Here is a 24,365-nt window from a genome sequence, read left to right as displayed (position 1 = left end):
CCAATGAATGATTTATGCATTCTGCTCTTCCAGAAAAACTTCCTGTGGAAGCTAAGCTGCCCTGGTTTAAACAAGCACTGGAACTGGAGGAGCCCAGAGCTGCTTCAGAGGAGCCTACGTGAGTTCACATCCATTCATTTTCATCTGCTTCTCAGAACTAAAACAATGCGCGTCCCACATTTCCAATTGTGAGAAAACCCTCAGAGGTACGGAAAGGGGAAGAGTAATTAGAAGCAAAAAGGATCATGTTGTCCTGTTTCATGCAGTATGTGTGCGTGGGTTTTCTGTGTGTGTGCATTGTAGATTGACAGGTCAGAGACAGCTGATATTCATATGAAATCACAGAGTGCTTAGTGACCTCTCCTACCTCCTACATCATCAGGGGTGTCTGCTACCGTGAAAATGGTTTGTGTGAAATGTGCTTGTCACAGCACTGCTGGTGGGGTGAAGCTACTTTAGGTTCTCGGATTGACTGATCCCACCACATTTCAATATCCCTATGTGTTTTATTGTATCTTTGTATTTACTACAACTTCCAAATGCATGCACGTGTACAGTAGGTTGCCGTAGAATGTCTATATCAGGGTACTGTATCGTCGTCTAAAAAAGCCTTTTGTTGTTTTTCAAACCTTAGCAGTATATTACTTAGTTTAGCTTTGCGTTCCATTTAATTGCCACCAGTCTCAGGGAAAGTACACGCTGTATCGACTCCCAGTTTGTTCTATTATTAGAACTATCTGTTCAAGCTCTGAAATTATATTTTCTTAATAGCGGTCAGGGGACTAAAGGCAGCTGCATTTTCAAACCCACACAACCAAAAACCCTGCCAAAACAGTTTGAGATGATAAATACTGTTGCCTCTGTGGTCTACCAAAGACGGCCGCCTCAGAAACGTATAAAGAGTAAAGGTTCACAGGAATGTGGGGTAAATGTATCTAAATGTTCATGGAGCAGGGCCAAGAAAAATCCAGACGTGACCCTTTCACTTGTCAGTTGGAGAACGTGGTGGTAGTTGACATCTATCATTGATCCGAGTAGCCTTCTTAAATTACAGTTTTATTTTATTACTGCAGGTTCAGAAAGTGTATTTATTTTAGTATTAATACCCATGTGATTGGATATAGTAGGACATTGGGACCAATTAGACATGTTTAATAACCTTCACCGTGACAATATGTGACTTTATACAAATCCAGCTATTTCATACAGTTTTAACATTTATCGCTAAGCATGGGCAGTTTAGCTTTTTTAACTCATTTTGAAATCTCTGTATTGGGATGGTTGAAGTTCAATGTGCATACATGTTATTGTACAAAACATGTACACATTGGGGAAATAAACCCAGAAGTAATGAATGAAGTATTTGACAGGTCCTGGCTCATGTAAGAACATTCAAGTGATTAAAGACTTGTTTGTTAATAAGTTATTTTGTTGCCCAGTTTATACATTTGCGGAACCCTTCTGTCATTTCCCATTTGCTCTCAAATTCCCATTTACTTATGGATGCTTTTGGATGCATTTGTTATATGGATGTGCTGATGTACTCACATTGCTATGCTGTTATGTCAGGCAAACACAAAGTAATTTGACTGTTGCAGTAGAAAAAGAAAACTGAAGAGGTTCTAGAATATCAGTGTAAGATGTGACTTTAGCTTTTCTTTGCCAGACTTGAGATTTTTTGCCTTTAGAGTACAGGGCAAGGTTACAGCCCTGACATCCCTGGAATTCATTGATGTTGAAAACTTGGCTGCCCAGTCTTTCCCTTTTCAGCCCACAGCTGGGTCCCCTTAAACTGTCCATTGTAATGCTATTCATCAATCCTATATATCTGAAGTCATTTATACAGGTAGCCCTTTCAGCATAGCCTGTAATCTGGAGCAGAGATCTAAAGCCTGGTGATTAAAGCCAGGAGCAGTATTGTAAAATAAAATCTGCTCTTTCTGATGCATGGAAGTGAAGGGGAAGTCTATATGGACATTGGCCCTGGGCTGGGGCTGTAAACTCAATGTTAATCTGTAGAGGAATGACGACCTCAGTTGGAAGATGAGAATGGCTTAAAGGGTCGCACTTCAATTGCAAGACTAGCCTCACCATAGTACAGCTTGCTTAGTTTGCCCCTAAAATGAGAATGAGTCCCTGTTCGCTTGCATTTAATGGATTGAATGAAAAATTGGGAGAGTGTCCAACAGGAGAACCATTGAGCGCAATAATTGCTTTACACGATTTGCTCAACTACTTGCTAACAGTTGTATTTCAATAGGTGTGTTAAGGCCTTGTGCTTCATTACAATGCATAATCACGTTTAACTTTGGACCTACATTAGATGTATTGTTTATTATTACTTGTTGGGTTTGGTCGTATGATATATACATATTTTACCTGAATATTAATTTTTAAAACAGGTGTAACAATTTGTTACAGCTGTAAATGGCATCCCTGTCTGCTAAAAGTGAGATCTGTTCTTTCGATCATGTAAGCATTTTGATTTCTGACATCATAATATCCCTTAATTATATGGACGCATTAGTCAAAACATGATATGTTTTGGCTTTCTGTGTCATAACCTCACTGTGTCATCGACCTCACAGAGAGTTAGACAGCACGGGTGAATCTATAGGAAGCCTTAGCTGTTTGATTAACTAAAATACAGACGTCCTTCTCCTTAGAGGAAGCACGTGTACAGTGGGTGTCAATTTGGTTTAAGAGGGACAGATACTCTGGAGAAGGAGGTGTGCAACATGCCAGTGAATTTGGGTAAGGTAGGTGTATTTCTGAATATTGAAACAAGGAGTGTAGAAAGAAACAGAAAAGTACAAACAGGCCCGTTTTCCTAACTCAAAGATTGACCTTTGTGGTAAATAACAAAAGCATTGCAAGTATAAACATTACAATTAAATACCAATAAAAAATGCAAAAATATGTTTTTGTTTTTACTCTGTTGACTCTTAATCGCAAAACTGAATTGTCACTTTACTCATTTACGACTACAGTGGGGGGTTGAAATTTGACAAGGAGGTGACATGACACCGCCATATTCACTTTGATTTTCAAGTTCAGAGTGAAGGATTCTCAGACCTAAAATCTTGCGAGTCCTGAGTCACACATGAGCTCTGTACTGTATTGGATATTTTTATATGTTCATTGACAATGTAGAATGGACAGATCAGTACCAAACAGTACATTTCTAATAAGATAGTGGAAATCCTTTAAGCAACTAATGTATGTAAATGGAAATGTTAAAGGAAGGTTGGTGCTTCTTATGCATTGCACTTAAACGCGGACATTAGAAGTCTTCACCTTACCAGAGCTTTGTACCCAATGTTTTTCTTGTCAGTTTTTACTGCAAGATCACCTGTAACTGTAATGTGAAAACATTACAAAGCTACAACAATCGCCAATTGTTTCTATGGCAGGATTTATTAGTCCCTTTCCTGCAGAGAATGTATAACTTATTAAAACGAACAACGTTATTCATCGGGCCATCACAATGAGTTTGCAAGAACGATAGGGGGTCAAGACCTTATGTAGCATATTATTAAAACCAACACACGTGGCTGTCATTAGCAAACTTAAGATCCACATCCTTAAGGAACAGCTTGGTGTGAAATACAGATGCATTCGACATATCTCTCAAGTCAAGTGCGTGTTAAATTCTCCAGTACTGATGGTGAATTGCATTATTAGTCCAGTTTTTAGTGGCCAATTTTCCAGACTTGTTTTCAACATTTATATACTAAACAGCTGTAAGCGGACAGGAAAGTTTTTTTCAAAGAACATTGTTTGGGAATGATTTCATTAGCAAGTAACAAACAGCTTAGGTACACATAGAAACCATTACATTCCACTTGGTTTGTTTAAATATATGATACTGATTGTTTGCCTGTCACAAGATAACTTCCTTGCATGTTTGTGCAAGTCAAAGAAATAAACAAGTGATGCAATAGAAAGGTTTTTGCAACCTTATTCCATTTCTGTGAAAAGAAAGATGTTTAAATAAATGTAAATCCTGCAACACACATATGAAACAAAATGCTTTACTGGCTATAAAAAACATTTAAAACCAACACATTTTAGCTATGCGTTGCCTTCATCAGGATATCCCGATAAAGACAATGCCCCAATAAAGGCAATGCTAAGCCGAAACGCTACAATTTTTTTTTTGGTAGGTGAGTTGCTGGATTTCCTTACATTTATTTAAACATCTTTCTTTTCACAGAAACGAAATTAGGTTGCAAAAACATTTCCATTGCATAGCTTGCTTATTAAATCATTCCCCAAAAAGAAAAAATATCTGAAAAAAAAACTTTTGGTAAGGACATGAGGAATATTCTTAGGCAACAATAATCATTAACAGATGATTGTATTTTCGTTTTTGTATTTTTTATTTCATGCAGCCATTTATTTCTGACCGCTCGCAGCTGTTCAGTCTATAAATGTTGAAAACAAGTACAGAAAATTGGCTGTAGTCGTCACTAAAAACTGGAACAAACTTCCTAATAATGAAATTCACCATCAGTACTGGAGAATCAGGAACATCTCCCAACTGCAATTGTCTTTGAAAGGAAAGCTGCTGTTCTGAAGTGCTTGTGGCTCCACAATGCAACACCATGAAAATCCCTGCGCCGAGACTCAAGCTCTTCAAACCCAGTTAATTGTCTTGGCCTGAAAGAAATGTATCATTGTTATCACGGCAGGGTCATAAAAAAAACAAAACCCTAATGTATAAATATCACATTCTTCCAACCATCATATGAATTACAGATTCTTGGCACGTGCATAAATGTTACATCTTATTAAGGGAAGGCCTGTGCTAGGCGATTCGCTTGACATCGAAGAAAAATGATAGCTTGCAGATTTTACTGCCCAGTAGTTTTATGATACTCAATAAACGTTCGTGGAGTGTTGTGGTTGTTTCACTCAAGAGGATGGCCAACATTCATGGAGTATCCTATGTGTAAGTGGCATAAAACGTGAAGCTCATCCAGCAAGCATTCTCATTTTCAGTGATTGACCAGGACCAGAATCACTGCCCAAAGGAAAAGTACTTGTTTTATAAATATGTGTTCAGTACAGACATGCCCTGAATGTAACACATTTAGATCCCAAGAGAAACCGATAGGATTTCAGCCCGTCTGTGGCTGCTCTTACAGTGTATCTCCTGAGCCGCAGATCCTGAACCTGCCCGTCTTCCTGCTTCCTGTGTCCACAGGTATATTCCCAAAGTCTGGTCACCTTGCAGTGTCACCTGCGGGCCTGGCAGACAGACACGGCAGGTGAAGTGCCGAGTCCTCCTCTCTTTTTCCCAGACGGAGGTCGAGCTGCCCGACGATGAGTGCGAGGACTCGAAGCCCCCGACAGAGCGAGGCTGTAACCTGGGACCGTGTGATGGGGATCCTGCTGTGTACGAGTCCTCCATTCCTCACTATGATGACGAGGAGCTGTATGACTGGGAGTATGAAGGGTTCACCTCATGCTCTGCTTCATGCGCAGGAGGTATCTGGATTCAATATCAAAGCTGTTCTGTATTACTGGAAATAATCACCTTTATTGTGATCACATTTATACAGGAATTGCACAGTCTGAGATATTCTAATAGGACAGATGTATTTTAAGAGTCCATGTTTAAGGATTAGAGCCTAACACATTAGCCATGGGGAGGGGGGCGGGGGCAGGTTATGCCAAGGTAGAATTTTTGGAGATTTATTTGAAAAGCTTGGTCTTGGAATCTAAGCCAATGTAAAACATCATGTTTTCTCGTGCTTGAGTAAAACTCAGGTAAAATACGTACAGCAAGAAATCTGGTTAATGTTTTGCACGAGTAAATGTAATTTAAAAAAAAGGATGTTTAATTGGTGTATGGGTCTACTCTATTAGGTTAAACAGCGGTATACAGAAAACTCAGCTAAAAATAAATGAAAAGATTTTAAGACCCAACAGAAACAGGAAGCATATTCCAGAAGACATTGAGTATGTTGTGTTCTGTTTGAATGGTACTGAATGGGTTATGTTTGCAGGAAAACAAGAAGCCATTGTGGTGTGTCTGAATAAGCAGAAACGAGCAGCTGTAGGTGATGCTCTGTGTGATGGCTCCAGTCGCCCCCCTGAAATGATTCGAAAATGCAATCCAGAACCCTGTCCAGCAAGGTGAGCCCTTATCATTGAGCCTTCTCCAGACACAAGCACACAGAACTGAATGCATCCCCAACAGAGCACAGGCTGTGAGCCCTTATCATTGAGCCCTCTCCAGACACAAGCACACAGAACTGAATGCATCCCCAACAGAGCACAGGCTGTGAGCCCTTATCATTGAGCCTTCTCCAGACGCAAGCACACAGAACTGAATGCATCCCCAACAGAGCACAGGCTCAGATAAAACATCAGCACACCAGTCATTTGTGGTTGGAATGCAGCAGGAATGTAACCCACACAAACCCATAGCAGTGTTTACATGTCATCAATATATACATCATTATCTCAGCGCTTAGCACTTCACACTTGAAGTAATTGAGGGTTTCCTTTCCAGGAGTAGTTGAAATGAAAATATTGTTACCCCTAAGGCACAAACAGCTTTTTTTTTTTTTTTTTTTTTTGTTAAAATGCCTGGTTTGTATTTTGGTTTTATTTTAACTTTATTTTAACTTTTCTTAACATGGTCTTGTATGGTCTTTAATGGTCTTTAAATGCACAAAACAAAGGCAACACTAACTACGGTATGTTTAAAAGACAAGAGTTTAAGCAAGTTACTGTATTAAGGTACCAGAAACCACATACAGTACATGCCAAACCGAACGAGTGGCATTTGAGAATACTGTTTAGAATTCCTTCATCATCGAGCACCAAGAGTATAATAATCAATTCTTCAAGGGAACATGTAATATTGCATCTCCTGCTGGGATGGCTGCTTGTATGGCCACCTGTTTAATAATCATGTGTGGTCCTAAACGCCTGGCCCTGGGAAAGCAGCTGACTGTTGGGACCACCTGTTTTAAGCACTGAGAGGGAATGGTTGGTTGCCATATCATGCAAGGATTTTAGAAAACCATAGGACCCCCCTACAAGATTTCAACAGCAAATATTCCCAAAGCCCCTCTGGTATAACTTGTTTAAATCCATCATGTATCAAAATACAAACAAGATCTGTATTGGCATTTTCATTTCATTCTCATATCGTTCCCACACAAATTTCAGTCAACACTATAGAACTGCATTTTGCACACGACTCACTAAATGAAAAAAAAAAAAAAAAAATTCAACTTATTATATTATGGATGGAAAGGCTTTCTGTCTGTACAAATCTCGTTTTTTTGTTTCTCCCTAGTGCCATGGTTTTCTTTTTAATTTTGTTTAAATACAAGTCTTGCTGTAAATAGTATCCCAACAGATAAGAGCCAGTGCAAGTTGATTCTGAAATTGCACAAAAGGGAAGTGGCTTGTGTAGAAGTGCTTCAGCCAGTGCCCTCCACACACACACACACACACACACACACGGGTCCATAGAGCAGAGAACACTGGGGATGGTGTTGTCTTTCCATGATCAAAGCTGTGTTCATTTGTAAATATTTATGAAGTTTCCTGTGCGGAACTCGTGGTTATTATTTCAGAGTTAAACCTTCTGAATCGTTCTGTCATCAGCAATAAGGAATGCTGGATTACTTTCCTGAAGAAACGAGCAGGATATGACAATAGGGTTTAGGTTTACATTACTGATAAAATCGGGTGATTGGAAATGAGTTTCTGAGGGGTCGCACCCACTGAGGAAATGTAGGCCTTTGTAAAGGCCAGAGAGAGGTCACTGACTTGCTTGTCTAAAAAGATTTTAACTGTTTTGTTCATTTGTATTCTGCAAGGTAAAACCTGTTTGCTTCATTAATACAAATATATTGTTTTACCTTGCTGAAAAGATTGTGGAGGATCCATTGACTTTTAAATACCTGCCAACCTGTCAAACTGCCACTACGAGAGAGCTTTTACTGAACCAAAAGCAGAGTATGTATAGCACTGTTAACATTGGGGAGGAAACAGAAATACAGTAAAGAAAGATACTTGAACAAACACCCCCCCTCCCCTTTATTAAAGGTGCTGTTACAGTCATCTTCTTCATTTCCAATACACAATAATAATAATAATAATAATAATAATAATAATAATAATAATAATAATAATCATAATAATAATAATAGATTTATTTTATATAGTGCCTTTCTGCTAGCAGACTGTAAACTCTGCTGCTGCACGTAATGACAGAGCATGTCCTTAAAATAGATTGGACCAAGGCCATGTAAGGTTTTAAAAGTCAGCAGCAAGATATTGTAATCGATTCTAAATTTTACTAGCCACCAATGAAGTGATACTAAGACTGGGGATATGTGATCATGCTTTCTTGTTCTCGTCAAAACCCGTGCCGCACTATTTTGCACATACTGCAACCTATGAATTAGTTTTGAAGAGACACCAGAAAGCAGAGCATTACAATAGTCCAACCTTAGCCAGAATATTATTCTTTGTGTGTATAAGTTCTAGATCTGTGTGACTGCTTTTTGGTACGTCAAAGCAACATTTCAGAGAATGATTGAGGTTGAAAGAGGGTTTTGTGACTGATGCTAAGTACTTGTCAGATCGACAATGTTGGGCATTATGAGAGCCGCTCAACTCCTCTCTTTGGCATGCTTAGCAAATTATTCTTTGCAGGGATTGTTTTTCCTTTAATAGGCCTGGAGTCAAATGGCAATAACCAAAAGTCAAAAAGTGTTGATTTAGTTGAGAAAGCGATACTGTATTTGGACGAGCAAGGGCTTAGGCTGATTGGGAGCTGGAGAATTTGATGCAGCTTCAAAGATGTGACTCTCTGTTTTTAATGCAAAAGTCATGCTGTTTTATTTAGCGGTTCAGAAACAGGCACCTGCTTTGTCTTGCACGGGAGGTATTCTGTGTTTAAACTCAAGTTTAAAATAAACAAAAGTAACAAAATGCTTAAAAGCATAAAATGGCAAAACACAAAACAAAAAATGGATTTAAAACTAATGATATTTTCCCCAATCTGGCTTGGATCATTTTTGTTTTACAGGCTGTTGTAAGCAGTAATAGTTTACTATGCACTTTCTTGAAGTTTAAAGATAGAATGATGACTTCTTGGCACAATTCATCCGAATGTTTTTGTTTTACAGTATATTACAAGTAAGAGGTAGGTTGAACATTGACCCTTATTGAGCTGTACAAAGAAAAATACACTTTTTGATAAGAGCCAGCACTGGGCTTACTGCTCTTTCTCTTTCTTTATGAGATCCATAAGATCTCTGAAATCCACAAAACAAACACAAACTGTAAACTACCGGTACTAATTCCAACATGTTTCCACTTTCCCTGCTTAAAATTGTTTCTGACCTAAAGTATGTACATCTGCAAATGGATATTTTAGGACCCCAAGCCGAAACACAACCCTATCGGGATTGGCTCCACCCCCTCGGCTTGGGGTTAATTGACATTTTTAGAAACCCGAAATCTGTGTTCGGCTTGGGATTGTCTTGCGAACGACCCCATCGCGACGCAGACAATTCACTTTACCCAAACAGATGTACCAGCATGGAACTTCTGGAGATCCATCCCGGCTGGTTTTTTAAATTGCAGAGCAATTGAAGGATTATCGAGCAAAGCTGTGGAATTGTCGCTGTAGTGGCTTTAATTATTATAATAATTAGTTTAGATCTCGTTCCGTATTATTTACTCAATGTACACTATAATTATTGCCATAAAACCACATTATAATATATAGTAAGCTATCACTTCGTTCATGGTTTGCATACAAGTTCTTTTTAAGAATACATCTGAGTCAGTGTAAAGCAGAGGGTATTTGAAAATGTTAATAATCTTTATTATAAACCTCATAGAAAGTTGGACACTGCCTCAGCCAATCAAGATGCAGCATTTCAGGTTGTTAGTTACCAGTGAACCTCTAGTGTAAACAAAAAGCCTTATTACTGTGTTTTAGACAAGCAATATGAACTCGCTTTAATTAAAAAAAATAAACAGAAAGATATACTGCAGTATTTTGGTGTTGAAAGTTAGTGTTTACAAGAGGATGGATAAAAAAAGGGTCTACTAAAAGATTTTAAGGGACTGTCTAAATCCCATATTTAACACACTTAAAAGGATTAATGTACAGTATGTGTAAAAAAAATACACATATTTTCCCTTGCAGTCTACCTTCTTTGCGCTTGAAGTGTGTTTTCATGCCATGGTATGACTTAATGTTTCCGACAGATTAGTAAAGGATATCGCACTAGCAGAAAGGGAAGGAGTTACTCTCGAAGGAGTGGAAAAAAGCCATTTCTGTTTATTCTGTATGCTCTTTTATTTTCATTTTCCATACTTCCTTAAAGAGATTTAAAGAGATTTTGGAATTGGTGCCTTCCACTGTTTTCTCACTTTTCCGATATCGAGATTTTGAGTCGCTGCCAGAGAAAGTAATAATCATCCATGTGGAAGAACTGAACTTTGTTTTGACCCCGTTTGATGTGGTAAATGATGAAAACTAACTCGCACACAGCCCTTCACACTGCTTCTGTACAGGGCACAGGTCTTAACACAAAAGCAGAGCCAACATGCATGGATATGACCTAAATGAAAGTGCTGTTGTGCCCTTTAGTGTCACCCCTGCTTCTTATGCACACAAGAGAGCCTATTCTTTACTTCCAGAGAATTTGTTTTGGCTGGGTGAAATGCACTCTTTGCTTCCGTGGGGCATAAAAAAACCCCGCAGATATATAAAGTGGACCCCAAAAAAGTAACTGCTTTGAATTCTCGACTTTGAACTGTTGTGAGATTGTTAGTGGACTGCTGACTCCTGGAAGTAAAAATAAAAACCCCTCCAGCTTCGTATCTTGGCTATGTAGTTAATTGCACATCTTCACAATAACAACAAAGGCATATTATATATTCCCATTTTGGTCAAACACACTCAAAACAATCACCTGTCTGATTACATTAGTCTAGTAAGGAGTGCTGTCTGGAAGAGGGAGTAAAAACTAGTGTAGTTTATTCACCCCCTTTATTAACTCCACTAAATGCAATTTTAAATAAAAACAGTGGAAAGATGCTTAAGGACATAAGAAAGGTTACAAACGAGAGGAGGCCATTCGGCCCAGCTTGCCTGTTTGGTTGTTAGTAACTTATTGATCCCAGAATCTCATCAAGCAGCTTTTTGAAGAATGCCAGGGTGTCAGCTTCAACAACATTACTGGGGAGTTGGTTCCAGACTCCCACAATTCTCTGTGTAAAAAGTGCCTCCTATTTTCTGTTCTGAATGCCCCTTTATCTAATCTCCATTTGTGACTTCTGTTCCTTGTTTCTTTTTTCAGGTCGAAAAAGTCCCCTGGGTCGACATTATCAATACCTTTTAGAATTGTGGCTTTTGATAGAGCAGGGTGGTTATGAGGTTTAGGGCAGGGGTATTATAATCTGTTGATGTTCAGATCATTAAAATAAACCCCAAGGAGGGCTGCGTGTGCCTTTGCGCAAATGCTGCACCTCCTACTCCTGGCCTTAGATCTGGTGTTTAGAATCCACAGGCCATCCTCCCACTTGCAATACTGTTCCCATTCCCATCCAGTAATGTTTCAGTTCTGAAGTAATCTTAGTTTTTCAGTGTAAGTGTGCAATATCAAGATAAACGGTGAAGTCAATTTCAGATAAGTAAGTCCTCCCGCATCAGGATCTCATATACCTACTTCCTCTAATGTAACTCAGTACCTCTCCGGTGTCCTTGAATAGCAGCGGGGGCCCTTCTTATGGTCCTAATTTAATGCAAAGATACCAAAAGTATCAGATCCAGATTATTTGACTCAAGTGTAGGGTTTGGTTTCACGTTCAAAACCTGCACCATTGTTAGCATGCCTAAGGACATGATTCAGGTTTTTCTTTAATCAAAGTGACTTTATAGTCTAAGCTCTGCCTTTTAGCACAGAAAGGTTACAAAACGACAGGATAGACTTTACTTATTCTGAAAGGTTCGTAGCCCCTTTTCACAAACCCAGACACAAGATTTCCACTTTTTTAAGCACTTTCGTGTGTTTTTATTAATTACAGAAATAAAAGAAAACAAAAACAAAACAAAAACCTAACTCACACATGAAATACTAGCTAAAACTTTTTACAGTCCCTAAACTAACAACAAATATATATATATATATATATATATATATATATATATATATATATATATATATATATATATATACACACGCACACACACACACATACACACATCTATGGCCAATAGTTTTGCATCACCAAGTATTTTAGGATTGAGACATCGTTTTAAAAAAAAAAAAAAAAACTATATGATCATAATTTAGATTATTTTAACCATGTAATATTTAACACCATGTAATCAAAGAAGCTACAAAATGCTATTGCAAAAGTCTACCGAAAGCCATAATAGTAGTACAGTATTTCAAGTTAGATTTTTAAATGTCACATTTTTCGAGTTGTGTCAGTTTTTGGTTAAGTATACGGAAAACTACAAAATGGCAATATGTTAACCTAATATTATTCAGCAGGCTTCATTCGACTTTATGAAGCAAAATGTGTTCATTCTATAGGGAGATGCCACTCACTATAATAGATGTTACCTTGGAAACATATCCACCAGCACATCAATCACCACATGCTTGTCCCTTGAAATTCATTGTTGTAAACTATTATTCAAGAAACTGCAGACAAATGTATATGTTTCCAAACATTTTTCAATATGTTCATAACGATGATACATAGCTTCATTTAGCATGCCTTCCTGCTCCTATAATGTGTGTTATCCCTCACAGGAAGCAGCTGCGTAGTGAAGCTCATAACTGTATCATTTTCTACTTTATGACTACATGCTGTGCTACAGGGGTCGCTTTCCCATTTTCTGATGTCTGAGCTGTTGTTTTTTAATTGCCTCTACTTCCGTTTGAGGCCTGATAGTAATTTACAGCGTTTACAGGGAGTGATTTACCTAGCACAGTGCAACAATCTGCTATATCTTTTGCTGTCTTTATGAATACAATTTATTGCTAGGGAACTCTTCATAGGGCTCCCAGTCTGCAAACAACAGCTGCACAAGTTTGTGTCATGGAATTGTAGTTCAGAAATGTAACCCCAAAAACTGAAAAGCAAACATAGCGCTCACCCGGTAAAACGTTTATGTTTGAGAACCAAATGCAGAAGCCACGTCTTGTTTTCTGTGGGGTTCTGATTCCATGTTTACAGCTGGGCAGACTAAACCCCGGAATGCCCTGTGGCATGCCTCAGATCTCACTTCCAATCTGCTGTTGATCTAGGATTTGAACCTCCTGTTCCTTATTTCTTTGCACTAGGCCAGACCAAACTGCCTACTGTAACAAGGCAAATCCCTATACCAAAGATGACCTGCAATTGAGTCTAAAAGAAAAACCGTATTGCAATGTTGCAGGCTTTCCTGCTCATTTTAGTAGAAACATTTACCAAAGTTGTAAATGTACCAAGCACCATGTGCTGGTAGCATCCTGGGAATACCTTTTTTTTGGTTTGTTTAACCCATTCCACAATATGCTTCAGCTGAAAGGTTACTGAAAAGTTAATTCTGTATGGAATCAAAACCGTTATCACCCTTCACCTGTTTGGAACTGTTTTATACTTTAAAAAATCACCACTAGACTCACACAGTATTCTTCTTAATAAATCAGCCTCTGTAGTCCAACAAAAGGGGGGGGGGGGGGGTGTATAGTGGCAGATCAATGGATAACCAGGATTTCATTGATTTTATTATTTTTATTTCTCTGCTCAGATGGGAAGTCACCTCTTGGAGTCAGTGCTCGGCTAGCTGTGGAGTTGGAATAAAGACCAGGAACGTCTACTGCACACGCGTCTTGTCGCTCGCACCCGAGCACTCGGTCACTGTTGCTGAAAAGGAGTGCCAAGAGACAAAACCTGCTGTGCTGCAGGCTTGTAACCAGTTTGATTGTCCACCAACTTGGATTGCTGAAGACTGGCAACAGGTATTTTAGATTGGTTTTGAAAGCTCTGTGCTGCTTTTTGTAAACGTACAGTACATGGTTGATTTTATGAATTAGGAGGCTAGAAGGCTCTTTTTGATGCACATAACTTTCTAAGTCGGGGGGGAAAGAAACTGCAGTCATGCAACAGTTTGGTTTGTGGTTTGTTTTGACAGTGTTCACATTCCTGTGGCGGCGGTACCCAGTCCCGGAAAGTCCACTGTAAACAGCTGCTGTCGGATGGCAGTTTTCTGAAGCTTCTCGATGAGTTCTGCCAGGATCCCAAACCTCTGCCTCACACACACTGTGCTAAAACAGACTGTCCACCACAGATGGCAGGAGGAGACTGGTCCAAGGTGAGCTGTTTGACCATTGCAGCTGAAGAAAACTCATTGATAACATTTCAGAACAGTCATGAGAACATGCATATCTTATGAGACGCTCACAGGGAGTTCAGTATAATTTTCTCATGGTTATATTTGTTCCTGGTGATTGGAGCAATATAATATAGAAAGGTGTTAACGTACATCTTCTTACCTTTCAGCATATTAACAGTAACAGTCGCATAGTTTAGGATTTCAACTTAATTAAAATAATGTAAATTATTTGCATTCTTGTAGCCCTGTTTCTTGAACCTGTTTTTGACCCCCCTCATGCAAATACAGTACAGTCGTACCTCCTGAAAATGGCCAGCACCAGAAGAAAGCCACTGGCAGAAAAAAACAAAGCTTTGAGTGAAATGAAATGTAATGTTTGGTATTCCGTTTGCAGTGCTCAGTTAGTTGCGGTGTTGGAACCCAAAGAAGGGAGACTGTCTGTCGCCGGCTTACAGCAGCAGGCCAGCAGGTCACATTAAGCAGATCAGTGTGCAGTGGCCTTCTCCCTCCACCTCTCATCAGGACCTGTCGCATGAACGCCTGCCCCAGTAAGTGCCTGCCCTTGACACTCGACCTGCGTGCGACCCGCCTCTATATCTGCCTGCTTGTGCTTATGGAAAACGAAGGGCAGCAGTAATGTAAATCACCGGTCGCTTAGGCAGAAGGAACTTTGTCACAGATTGTATCTTCTGCTAAATAGGATGCATGTTTAAGTGCTTCGATATTGATTTTTTTTTCACACTAGAAAGTTTCCTCTGGCTGTGCTTACAGTAAAATGTATGTCAAACTGTTTTACTGTGGATAACACATTAAAAGCTGTATTTTAGAGATAAGTGTTTATTGGTTCCTAGAGAGAGCCTATGTTGTAAGAGAGGGAAAGTATGACTTGTTCAGTCCTGTTTTGACACTAGTACGGAGCATTGTTTACTCTTAAACAGTAAGTGGAATTACTGCGGCTCCCTTTCGGGTTTGTGGCTGTACTAAAAACAGCATGGTCCCTAGATAGTGTGAAAATAAGAGAACCGGTTCTGTCTGTATTAAAGAAGTTCCGTCTTTAACTGCCACATTATTGTCTTTTGTCACTTCTACCCTGCATAATCAAGATGTGGATTAACAATAAATGTATTTAAGTTAACATTTAAGTCATGTGGTATTATGTAGCAAGCCAAAGATCATAATTAATGTGTTACTTGTACTTGTTACTCAATACTTACTTTCCTGGACTGTGTGTCAGTAATTGCAAGCCAAGTGTCTGAGGTACATAACATTATTTAAACACACCCTGTGGACTTTAAAGAATGTCCTTGGACTAAAGTTATATACAATATTACGAGTTAAAGAGATATCTGATTGTAATTAATAGAGGAATGCTGAATGATCAAGTAACCTTTGTCTGAGGCAAAATATTTTCTGTAGCCTCACCTGGAATAACAAAAACAACCCCACCTTAATTCCAAGATCACTTTTTGTTGGTCAAACATCTCCAACAGTTTCAAAGGTCAGTTAACAAAAATATTACATTACAAACTCAAAAATATTCCAAAAAGGGTGTGACCTAAGATAAGAAAGTCTGTCTCAAGCTGCAAAGCTGCCAATGGTCAACTTTGCATTGGACTTTGTGCCAGAAAAAAATGATTTCTTGCCGAGATCATGAAGTGTCTGTGTTAACATGACAGTGGTTTTGCAGGAAATAAATACATCTTACTTATGTATCACTTTCCTCACATTCTTTTTCTAAATGTGTTTATTTCTGTAGAACATAATAAGGAAATGAAACCCAAGCAGTCCCAGAACCGTAATCCTCAGATCCTCAGCCTAAAAAGAGTCTATATTCAGACAAGACAGGAGAAGCGCATCCACTTCACCATCGGCGGACGGGCTTACCTGCTCCCCAAGACGTCTGTGGTGATCAAGTGTCCTGTGAGGCGGTTCCAGAAGATGCTTATCAGGTGGGAGAAGGATGGCCAAGACCTTTCCAATTCTAAGCGTATTGGGGTAACCAAGTCAGGCTCCCTGAAGATCCACAGCCTGGAGGCGAGTGATATAGGGGTGTACCGCTGCATTGCCGGCTCTGCAATGGAAACTTTCAACCTCAAGCTGATCGGGAACAACAACAGGCTGATAGAACCACCCAACGGCCAGAAGCTGAAGATGAAGCTAGACCTCAATGAGGCCAGCCGCTTGGAGGAAAAGTGGAACCGAATGAGCAAGATGTGGCAGAGCTGGAGTGAAAAGAATGAGTTTTACTTGGACGACAGCCAGGCGCACGACCAGGCTCTCCTGCAGGTTCTTGGCAACTACTTAACAAACTCAGCCGAACCCTCCAGCTCCCAGGAACGTCCCGACAAACACCTGGAGGCTGCCATCCTTCACGGAGCCTACAGCATGGACTCCCAGCAGTTTGAGGAGCTTGTTAGGAACATCAGTCAGCTGGTCGAGAATAGAGAAGTGACTGACGACGTGGCCTCGCAGCTTATATATCAGCTGATGGCTGAAGTGTCCAGACCTCAGTCAACAACGGAAAAGTGGAAGGAGCCCTTGCAGGAAAACACCTCAAACTCGAAGCTTGTTGATAAGACACCTAATGCATCCGAGCATGTCTATAACAAACAGATATATAAAAAGCCCAGCATCATCAGACACAAGCTGAACCCCCTCATGGCATTCCAGAAAAGCAACAACGTAAGCATTGGTAGAGCAGCCTTCCTGACGAATGCTACGCGGACCATATTTCTGCTGTGCGAAGCCACTGGAGTGCCAGAGCCAAAATGGACTTGGACCAAGAACGGAATGCTGTTACAGTTTTCAGAGAGGTTTGTGTGGTCATACATACATTCTGTAATGCTGCCCACATTTCCAGCCTTTGTTATAGGTTGTTGTTTTCAAAAGATTTCCAAATGGCATGCCAAAAAATCTAATTTTGTGTCTCAAAACAAGCCCTGTTTATGTTAAAGTGAGCCAAATTGTATGTATTGCAATTGCGGTGGCTGGTTTCATGAAATCACAGGGCAGCAGCATTTGAAAAAAAAAAGGAAACCCAGAGTAGTGAAATGGAAATGCACTTTAAATTTTCAGACTCGTTAATGTAGGGATTGTAAACGTATCCCACTGGTCTGCCTCACAGACCTCCTCTTGAAACCTGTCCAAGGGTTGTTAGCCATACCTTTCTGGTCTTCACTAATGCTATGGATCTGTAAAAATTGCTGGCAGGCCTGTCTCTTTGTTTTGACACATTGCCATCAGAAATGATGGAATATTGAACTAATTTGAAACTATAAAAACAACTACTGCCTGTATTATCTAATGGCACACTCTCCACCTTATTATCATCCAGCCAGTGGGAAAATGCTCATTTCCTTCCTCAATGAACTCAAGGTAAGGTTTATTTCATGATGAACATAAAAATTACTTTGAGAGCAACTCTAGCAGGATCACAATACTGTGCATGATAATATCATCATTTACACCAACCAGACAGTCATTAAACATTCAATGTTCCTAAAGAAATGCATTTAAACTACTGGGCTGAAGTTTGTAATTATATATATATATATATATATATATATATATATATATATATATATATATATATATATATATATAGGATTAATGTGGGGAACAACCTTACACCTAGATGTTTGGATAGTTCTGTCCTTACAATTATGTAGACATATTTGATCAAACGCTGAACGCAATATCTTTTAAACCAGATTTGGATGTTCGACTGTCATCTTTAAAAGAGTTTTCAAAACCCATTTCATATGAAGTCCGATATTATAATACAACACTGTACAGTATTCAAACTTGAGCTCCCAGATGTGGAAAACAGAGGAACCGACCTGAGCTCACCAGTCGGTTCCTACTGTTTTATCTCAACAGGCGGAACAACTTTGAAGCGAGTTGCACAGCAGTATTAATATTGACTTTCTCACATGCTATTCCGTTTTCAACACACTGAAAATGCAAAATCACTAAATGAAATTTAAAGGATTTCCTCGATTATGGTGCTTTGTGGCCTTGACAGAGGGTAAGTAGCTGGAGGTCAGCGGTGGTTGAATATCCAAAATATCAATTTAGTATCGAAGGTCCGGGCTAAAAATGTGTTTTGACGGTTTCTTTTTCTTTGACTTTATAAAGCTTTCTGTTCTCAGTATTCACGCAGGCTGCTTTAGCTGGGGCATTAGGATGTATTTGTTTAAGCCCGACTCCTCCGGTCATGCACGTTTTGCATAGCTGATGGTTATTAAGACACTTTCCTGTGAATATTAGCAGTAGTTTTATAGGCTGGGTTCCTCTGGAATCTTTACATGTCCTAGGATTAGGAAAGGAAAGATTCATAAATGATAAAGGCAATACAGTATTATTTGGACACATTCCAGTGTTCTTAATTGACTTCAGGTTTTGCCAACCAAAACATAGTGCTCCCGTGATAACCAATTAAAAGAAAGTAAAACGCTGCCTGACTTTAAAAAGTCGGAATGCTCCCAAGACCCTGCTCGGTCTCATGTTGCCCCTGCCAGTTGCGTTGCAACATATCAAATTATCTAGAATCTCCTTTTTCATTTCATTTAACCTCCCAGACTTTCACATCGATTGCCAAAACATTAATATCGTTCATTAAAAAATTCATAAAAATTGTTCTGGGGGAGAAGTTAAATTCATACTTTGTGCTGCCAGGCATTCCAAAGTCACACATTCCACTTATGGTCTTGGTTCAGCTAATTCATTTGCAGTTTCGATTATTTCTGGTCATAGTGTGAAGCTAAAATACTACATTACACCTTTTCCATGATTCCTTTAGCAGTATGAAACTCCATTCTGTTCAACTCTGTTATAGCCTCTCCCCAGCCAGAGTGCACAGCAGCTGGGTGTGCAAATCATATATTAGCCCAGTTTGCCAAGACAAATATAGGACTAATTAAATATGAAGGCATTAAGTGGATCGATCAAATGACGATCCACTTAAAGGACAATGTATGCTTATCAGTAGTGACCACTTTTAAAATTAACACAAGGCAACATGTTGTAATAAATGCAATAATATTTAAAACAGATTTCAGGCCATTTTTCACATCGGCACAACAGCGCATGTGGAGCAGGTCATGACCCCGCTGTCTGTAAAGCCAGTCAAGCGAGCCCTAATTGACGGATCTGCACATCCAAATGTTTTCCTCGGAGCTCACAACCCCAATTGTTTTCATTTTCTTGACAGTTCTTTCAAAATACCACCGGCTTCCTCGGGGAGGGATCTCCAGACTTCAGCTTGTTGTTTGCTTTTGTGAGAGCAGAGCCTATAATAAGGGTCATTAGAAAACTGTGGAAAATATTGCTAATATCTGCAGGGGTCCAGGATCCTAGCTGAGTTTTTTTTTTTTACCACCTTCACATAAATAACCCCTGTAGCATCTCGTCCTAACATGTGCACAACACATGGAATAAATCTACAGAGACTTAGAACCTGCTGAACCTTGGCTTCAAGTATATGGACTTGATCTGATGTTTCGGGAAGGCTTGTCCTTTTCTTTATCTGGAATTCCAGTATAGATCAGAGCTTCACAGATTGCTTCTATGTTGTTGTGTTTTTTACAAAGAGAACTGCACTCTCTTTTCACAGCAGGGGAGCTGCTAAATTGTTTGAATTCAGTCTAAATAAGTGTATGAAGAACAAAGAGGCAGATACTTAACTTCTGTGTAACTTAATAGGTTATAAGCAGGAAGGAATTGAATACTTGTCATAGAATTGAGTAGTGTTTCTTCATACAATAGCATTGGAGAGCATCTATAAAATAAATCTTTAAATATTTACTACCAGAGGTTTATTCCTGATGATCACCATAGTGTGCATGTTCTATTGTACCCTTATAAAAGTGTATCATAGTAAAAGCACAGCAAAGTGTACAGCATAGGTAAGCATTGTAAAGCTCTGAGAGGTATGTGAAAAGCATGGCAAAATGTACTAAACTCTTATTTGGGTATTTCATACAGAACTACAGTCTGGCCCGATCTTACTTAAACATCAGTGATCTCCACTGTTTTTTTTTTTTTAATACAGTTCTCATTATGATTAGTGTCAGGGGATCTATTGCAGTCTCCATCACTGACAATCTTGGACTGTAAGCTAAACACATTGTGCTCATAATATTGATTAGATCCCAGAATGTATGCTGTTTCATATCCAAGCAATTCACTGTCGTTTTATTTGCCAGTGCTGCTCCTTTTCTTTCCCTGACTGAGAGCTATAACAAGAGTGTTTTTGGCTCAGGCAGATACTCTTCTCCTTCAAGCGTGGAGCCTTAACACTGGCTTCACCTCCAGCTTTGAAGTTCAAGCGACTTTCAAGCAACCTCGAGGCAGACCAGAGACAGAGCGTCTCCTGACTAAAACAAGAACTCATTTGTTTAATCATTCTCTCGGATTATTACAGAGACAATATTTTAGGTTCTTGGTGTCAAACAGCGAAGACAGACATTATCCAGATAATACCCTTAATAATGCTTATATCCTACAGCATATCAACAAGCGCTTGTTAAATCTTGTGTTGGCTCTGTAACTTTTATTAAGACAAAAGTACCAGCTGTTTCACGCTCCTACAGCACAGAATATGTTGTACATATGCTTTGTCACATGTTACCATCGTATGTACAACGATGTGCCCAGAAAGCATTCAGTATATTAACCCATTAAGTACCACATTCATTTTTATTTGAAAAAAATCAGAATATAGTTTGATACATTCTAAATAAATATTACTTCACGGAAGAAGAAAAAAAAATGTAATCCTTTGTTTTGGCTACAAACTGCTGCGTCCTATTTTGAGGACAGTCAAGTTAGACGTGCCCGTAATCAGACTGGTGAAATTCCACACCGGCTATGAAGCTCAACACAAAGAAAATGTCTCTATGAAGTGAAAGAGCAGTAACGAGCTTTGGATGTGCTGTTATTTGGTATTGTCATTAAGGACGCGACCGCAGACTTAACAGTCTTCTGCAGTTGCTTGAGAGCCTGTGGAATGTGGAAGCAGGTTGAACTATCAATCAATCTTAAGGTGAACTCTCATCTAGCGAACCAGACTGCAATACGTTTAAGGCAGTTTATTACTCCGGCTTATTTAAACAGTTCCTCCTTTGGGGTATTCCTGTGAAGTTGTTAAGTGTCTAAAAAGCTTTATTAGTGTCTGCAGTGATGAGGCTTACAGATCTTTCCAGGTCTAGATTTGTGTCTCTGGGGTTGTAGTCTAATACGTACACTCCACCAGCCATAATAAATATTCTGTATTCTTCATAATAAACATACCAGTGTACCAGGGCTCAGAATTAGTAAGCAAACTGAGGAAAAAAGGATTTAGATGTGGTGTGAGTAACCCAGAACTTATTGATTTTAAAAAAGAGAGAGGAGTCAATTCATATTTGCATTGAAATATGAAGCCTGTGTTTATGTAAATCGTTTGAATTTGTACCATAGCCACCAGTAAGACAGTTCTATTCATTAATTGTACTGTAGAGGTTTTCGAAGATACCTTGGACTATCTAATGTCTAATATACATGCTATATGAATAGAAAAATACAATTACAATGTAGTATCCAAAGTAATATTTCATAACCGTATTCTAACCCTAAACCCGAATCTCAAATTCCTGCTACTTTTTGTGTGGTTGATATAAAGTCTCACCAGTTATTTAATATGCCTCTGTATATATGTGTGTATTTATATGTGCATGATATACAGCAGTGTGTGGGATACTGTATATGAGCTTACTTATTTTGCTCGTTTGCAGGGTAGCATGGGATAGCACTGGAAAACTACAGATATCCAGTCCTGGTGCTGAGGATGCTGGTCTGTATGGATGCACTGTGACAAACGACCAGGGATCAGACACAGAAACGTCACTTCTCCTCTTTGCAGGTAAGATTATATAGGAATGTTTCCAGGTGGATTAGACATTTTAACACCTGCCTATAATTGCTTGCTCATGATCAGATGAAAAGATAGATATAGAAATGCACAATTCGTTTTTTCCATTTCCATTTCCAAGTATCCTGCCCTTTTAAAATTGTGACACGTGCTATAGATTAGACTAAAGCAAAAGTTTCAGGAGTCTGTGATACCTGTGAACAGTGAATAACGGTGGACGTACAGATACATTTTGACTGGATTGACCTATCATTGAAACCGTTGTTAAATAAGAAATGAATGGCATTGTATTTGAGATGTTTTTTCCTATTCAATCCTATTTCTGGATACAGAGGCACCTTCTATCCGAGTCTCCTGGAAGAATGTGTCGGACCTGGTGAGCCGAAGAGTCACAGCAGTTGTTGGGGGTTCAGTGACTGTCAGCAGTGGAGCGAATGTCACACTGGAGTGTCCTGTGGCAGGTTAGTGACAGCCGGTAACAACCTCTTCTTTAGAAAAGGCGGCACACGCATGACAGGTGCGTCTTACTGAGCGGCGCCAAGTGTGATGGGCTAGCTTCTAGATTATTCTATGAGCCTGTTCTTACAGCTTCTTTACTTTTAGGAACATGTCATGCTTTATAAATGAAGACCTTAAGATAATTAAATATGTACTGTACTGATAGCTTCTCAAAGAATAGTTACGTCCGGTTGAAGGTTATAGGGATTACTTTTTCATGATACTCTAAATGTATTGCTGCTCTACATCTCCATGTCATTCATTTAAGTGCATTCTTTGAAAACAAAAAAACACTAGAAACCTCCATCACAGCAGTGATGTGCAGTCAGAAATATACAAAAATAGGAACTTATTTTAACTTGTTCAAACTGTGCTGTTATGGTGTAACCTTGGACACCAAAAATGTTAATAATCTGGTGCTGCTTTTCCTGTAGGTTAGCCAGCATAGTAAGAACTGTGCTTTTATAAAAGAAAGTTTGCATACTTACGTTCCTCCCTAAGGTGTGGAAATAATGAAGGTTACAGCTAATTGGAAATAAATTGGAGGTAAAACCAATATGTCATTTATGAGTTTCGTGGAGAATTTATTTTTCCCACACCGCATAGAGAAGTAATCTTCTGGAAAAAGAGTGTTGACATTTGATTGAAATGCCGACACAAAATCATGTTTTAATATGGTTCCAAGGCTGGCTTGGAAACATGTTAATTTTATTAATGATTTCATAATCTTAAGCCACAAAGTGAAAGCCTCTTTTACATAAAAGTAATGTCAAATCAACACGGAAAAGTATGTGCCAGGGCAAAACCCTACCATAGCCAGCAAGCAAGTTGATTTGATTTACCAGCCAGCTGGATCGCAACTCAGGTGTGGAATTACCTGCAAACCAGTACTTTCCTGGATAGCTTGTTCTTGGGGGTGCATTTCATAATGTCAGCCTTGATCCTGTGTATTGATACTGTCCATGAATAGGGAGAACATGCTAACTAAACTGAGCTCTTCATCATACTGTGTGTAAAGCTGGTTGTCATTGTAAATCCTATCGAATCTTCAAGTAGAAGGGAGAGCAGAGCACTGTTCAGCCATCACCACACTTCGTTCTGCCACAAGTGTGGTTTGAAAGCTGGTTCAACAGAGAGGCTTGTCTTTTTAGCCTTTCCCAATTCCATCTCTGTCCTAAGCATCCCCATCCCATGTAATGTGCAAGCTCATTAATATTAATTCTAATGGGGCAAAGTGTCACCCTGTGTCACCGAATGTTATAGTTGCCGTTTCTACAAGCACATCTGTTGTGGTGGGTTTTGACCCATTTAAAAGATCACATTTCGACAGTGATTTTACAGTTTGTGAATGGCTTTGCCATTGTGAGCCATTTTAACAATGCTTTAACGTGACTTCACTGTGTTTACTGTGTTTTTTACCGCACTGTTTCCGTTAAATAAAAAGAAAAAGAAAAAAAGTCTTATCAGCGTTAGTGCATCAGGCAAAAAACAACAGACATGATCAGTGAAAAAGGCACATTATATACCGTCATCTCTCTGCTTAATACATCAATCAATCCCACCTCAGCC

General features: G+C 39.1%; 1 protein-coding gene across 1 annotated transcript in view; it reads left to right on the top strand.

Moving 5' to 3' along the window:
- Positions 1–24,365, top strand: part of LOC117428383 (ADAMTS-like protein 3) — a 127,859-nt gene that overhangs the window by 88,706 nt on the left and 14,788 nt on the right. The window contains exons 15-23 of the mRNA XM_058995345.1: positions 34–118; positions 5,210–5,493; positions 6,015–6,144; positions 13,802–14,012; positions 14,186–14,365; positions 14,781–14,934; positions 16,143–17,199; positions 22,162–22,289; positions 22,631–22,759. Coding sequence (XP_058851328.1) covers positions 34–118; positions 5,210–5,493; positions 6,015–6,144; positions 13,802–14,012; positions 14,186–14,365; positions 14,781–14,934; positions 16,143–17,199; positions 22,162–22,289; positions 22,631–22,759 — 2,358 coding nt within the window. The remainder of the gene's footprint in view (positions 1–33; positions 119–5,209; positions 5,494–6,014; positions 6,145–13,801; positions 14,013–14,185; positions 14,366–14,780; positions 14,935–16,142; positions 17,200–22,161; positions 22,290–22,630; positions 22,760–24,365) is intronic.

The sequence above is a fragment of the Acipenser ruthenus genome, chromosome 21 (genome assembly GCF_902713425.1).
Source record: "Acipenser ruthenus chromosome 21, fAciRut3.2 maternal haplotype, whole genome shotgun sequence".
Lineage (NCBI taxonomy): Eukaryota > Metazoa > Chordata > Actinopteri > Acipenseriformes > Acipenseridae > Acipenser > Acipenser ruthenus.
The sequence above is the reverse complement of the archived record's forward strand: the minus strand, read 5'-3'. Positions and strand labels throughout refer to the sequence as shown.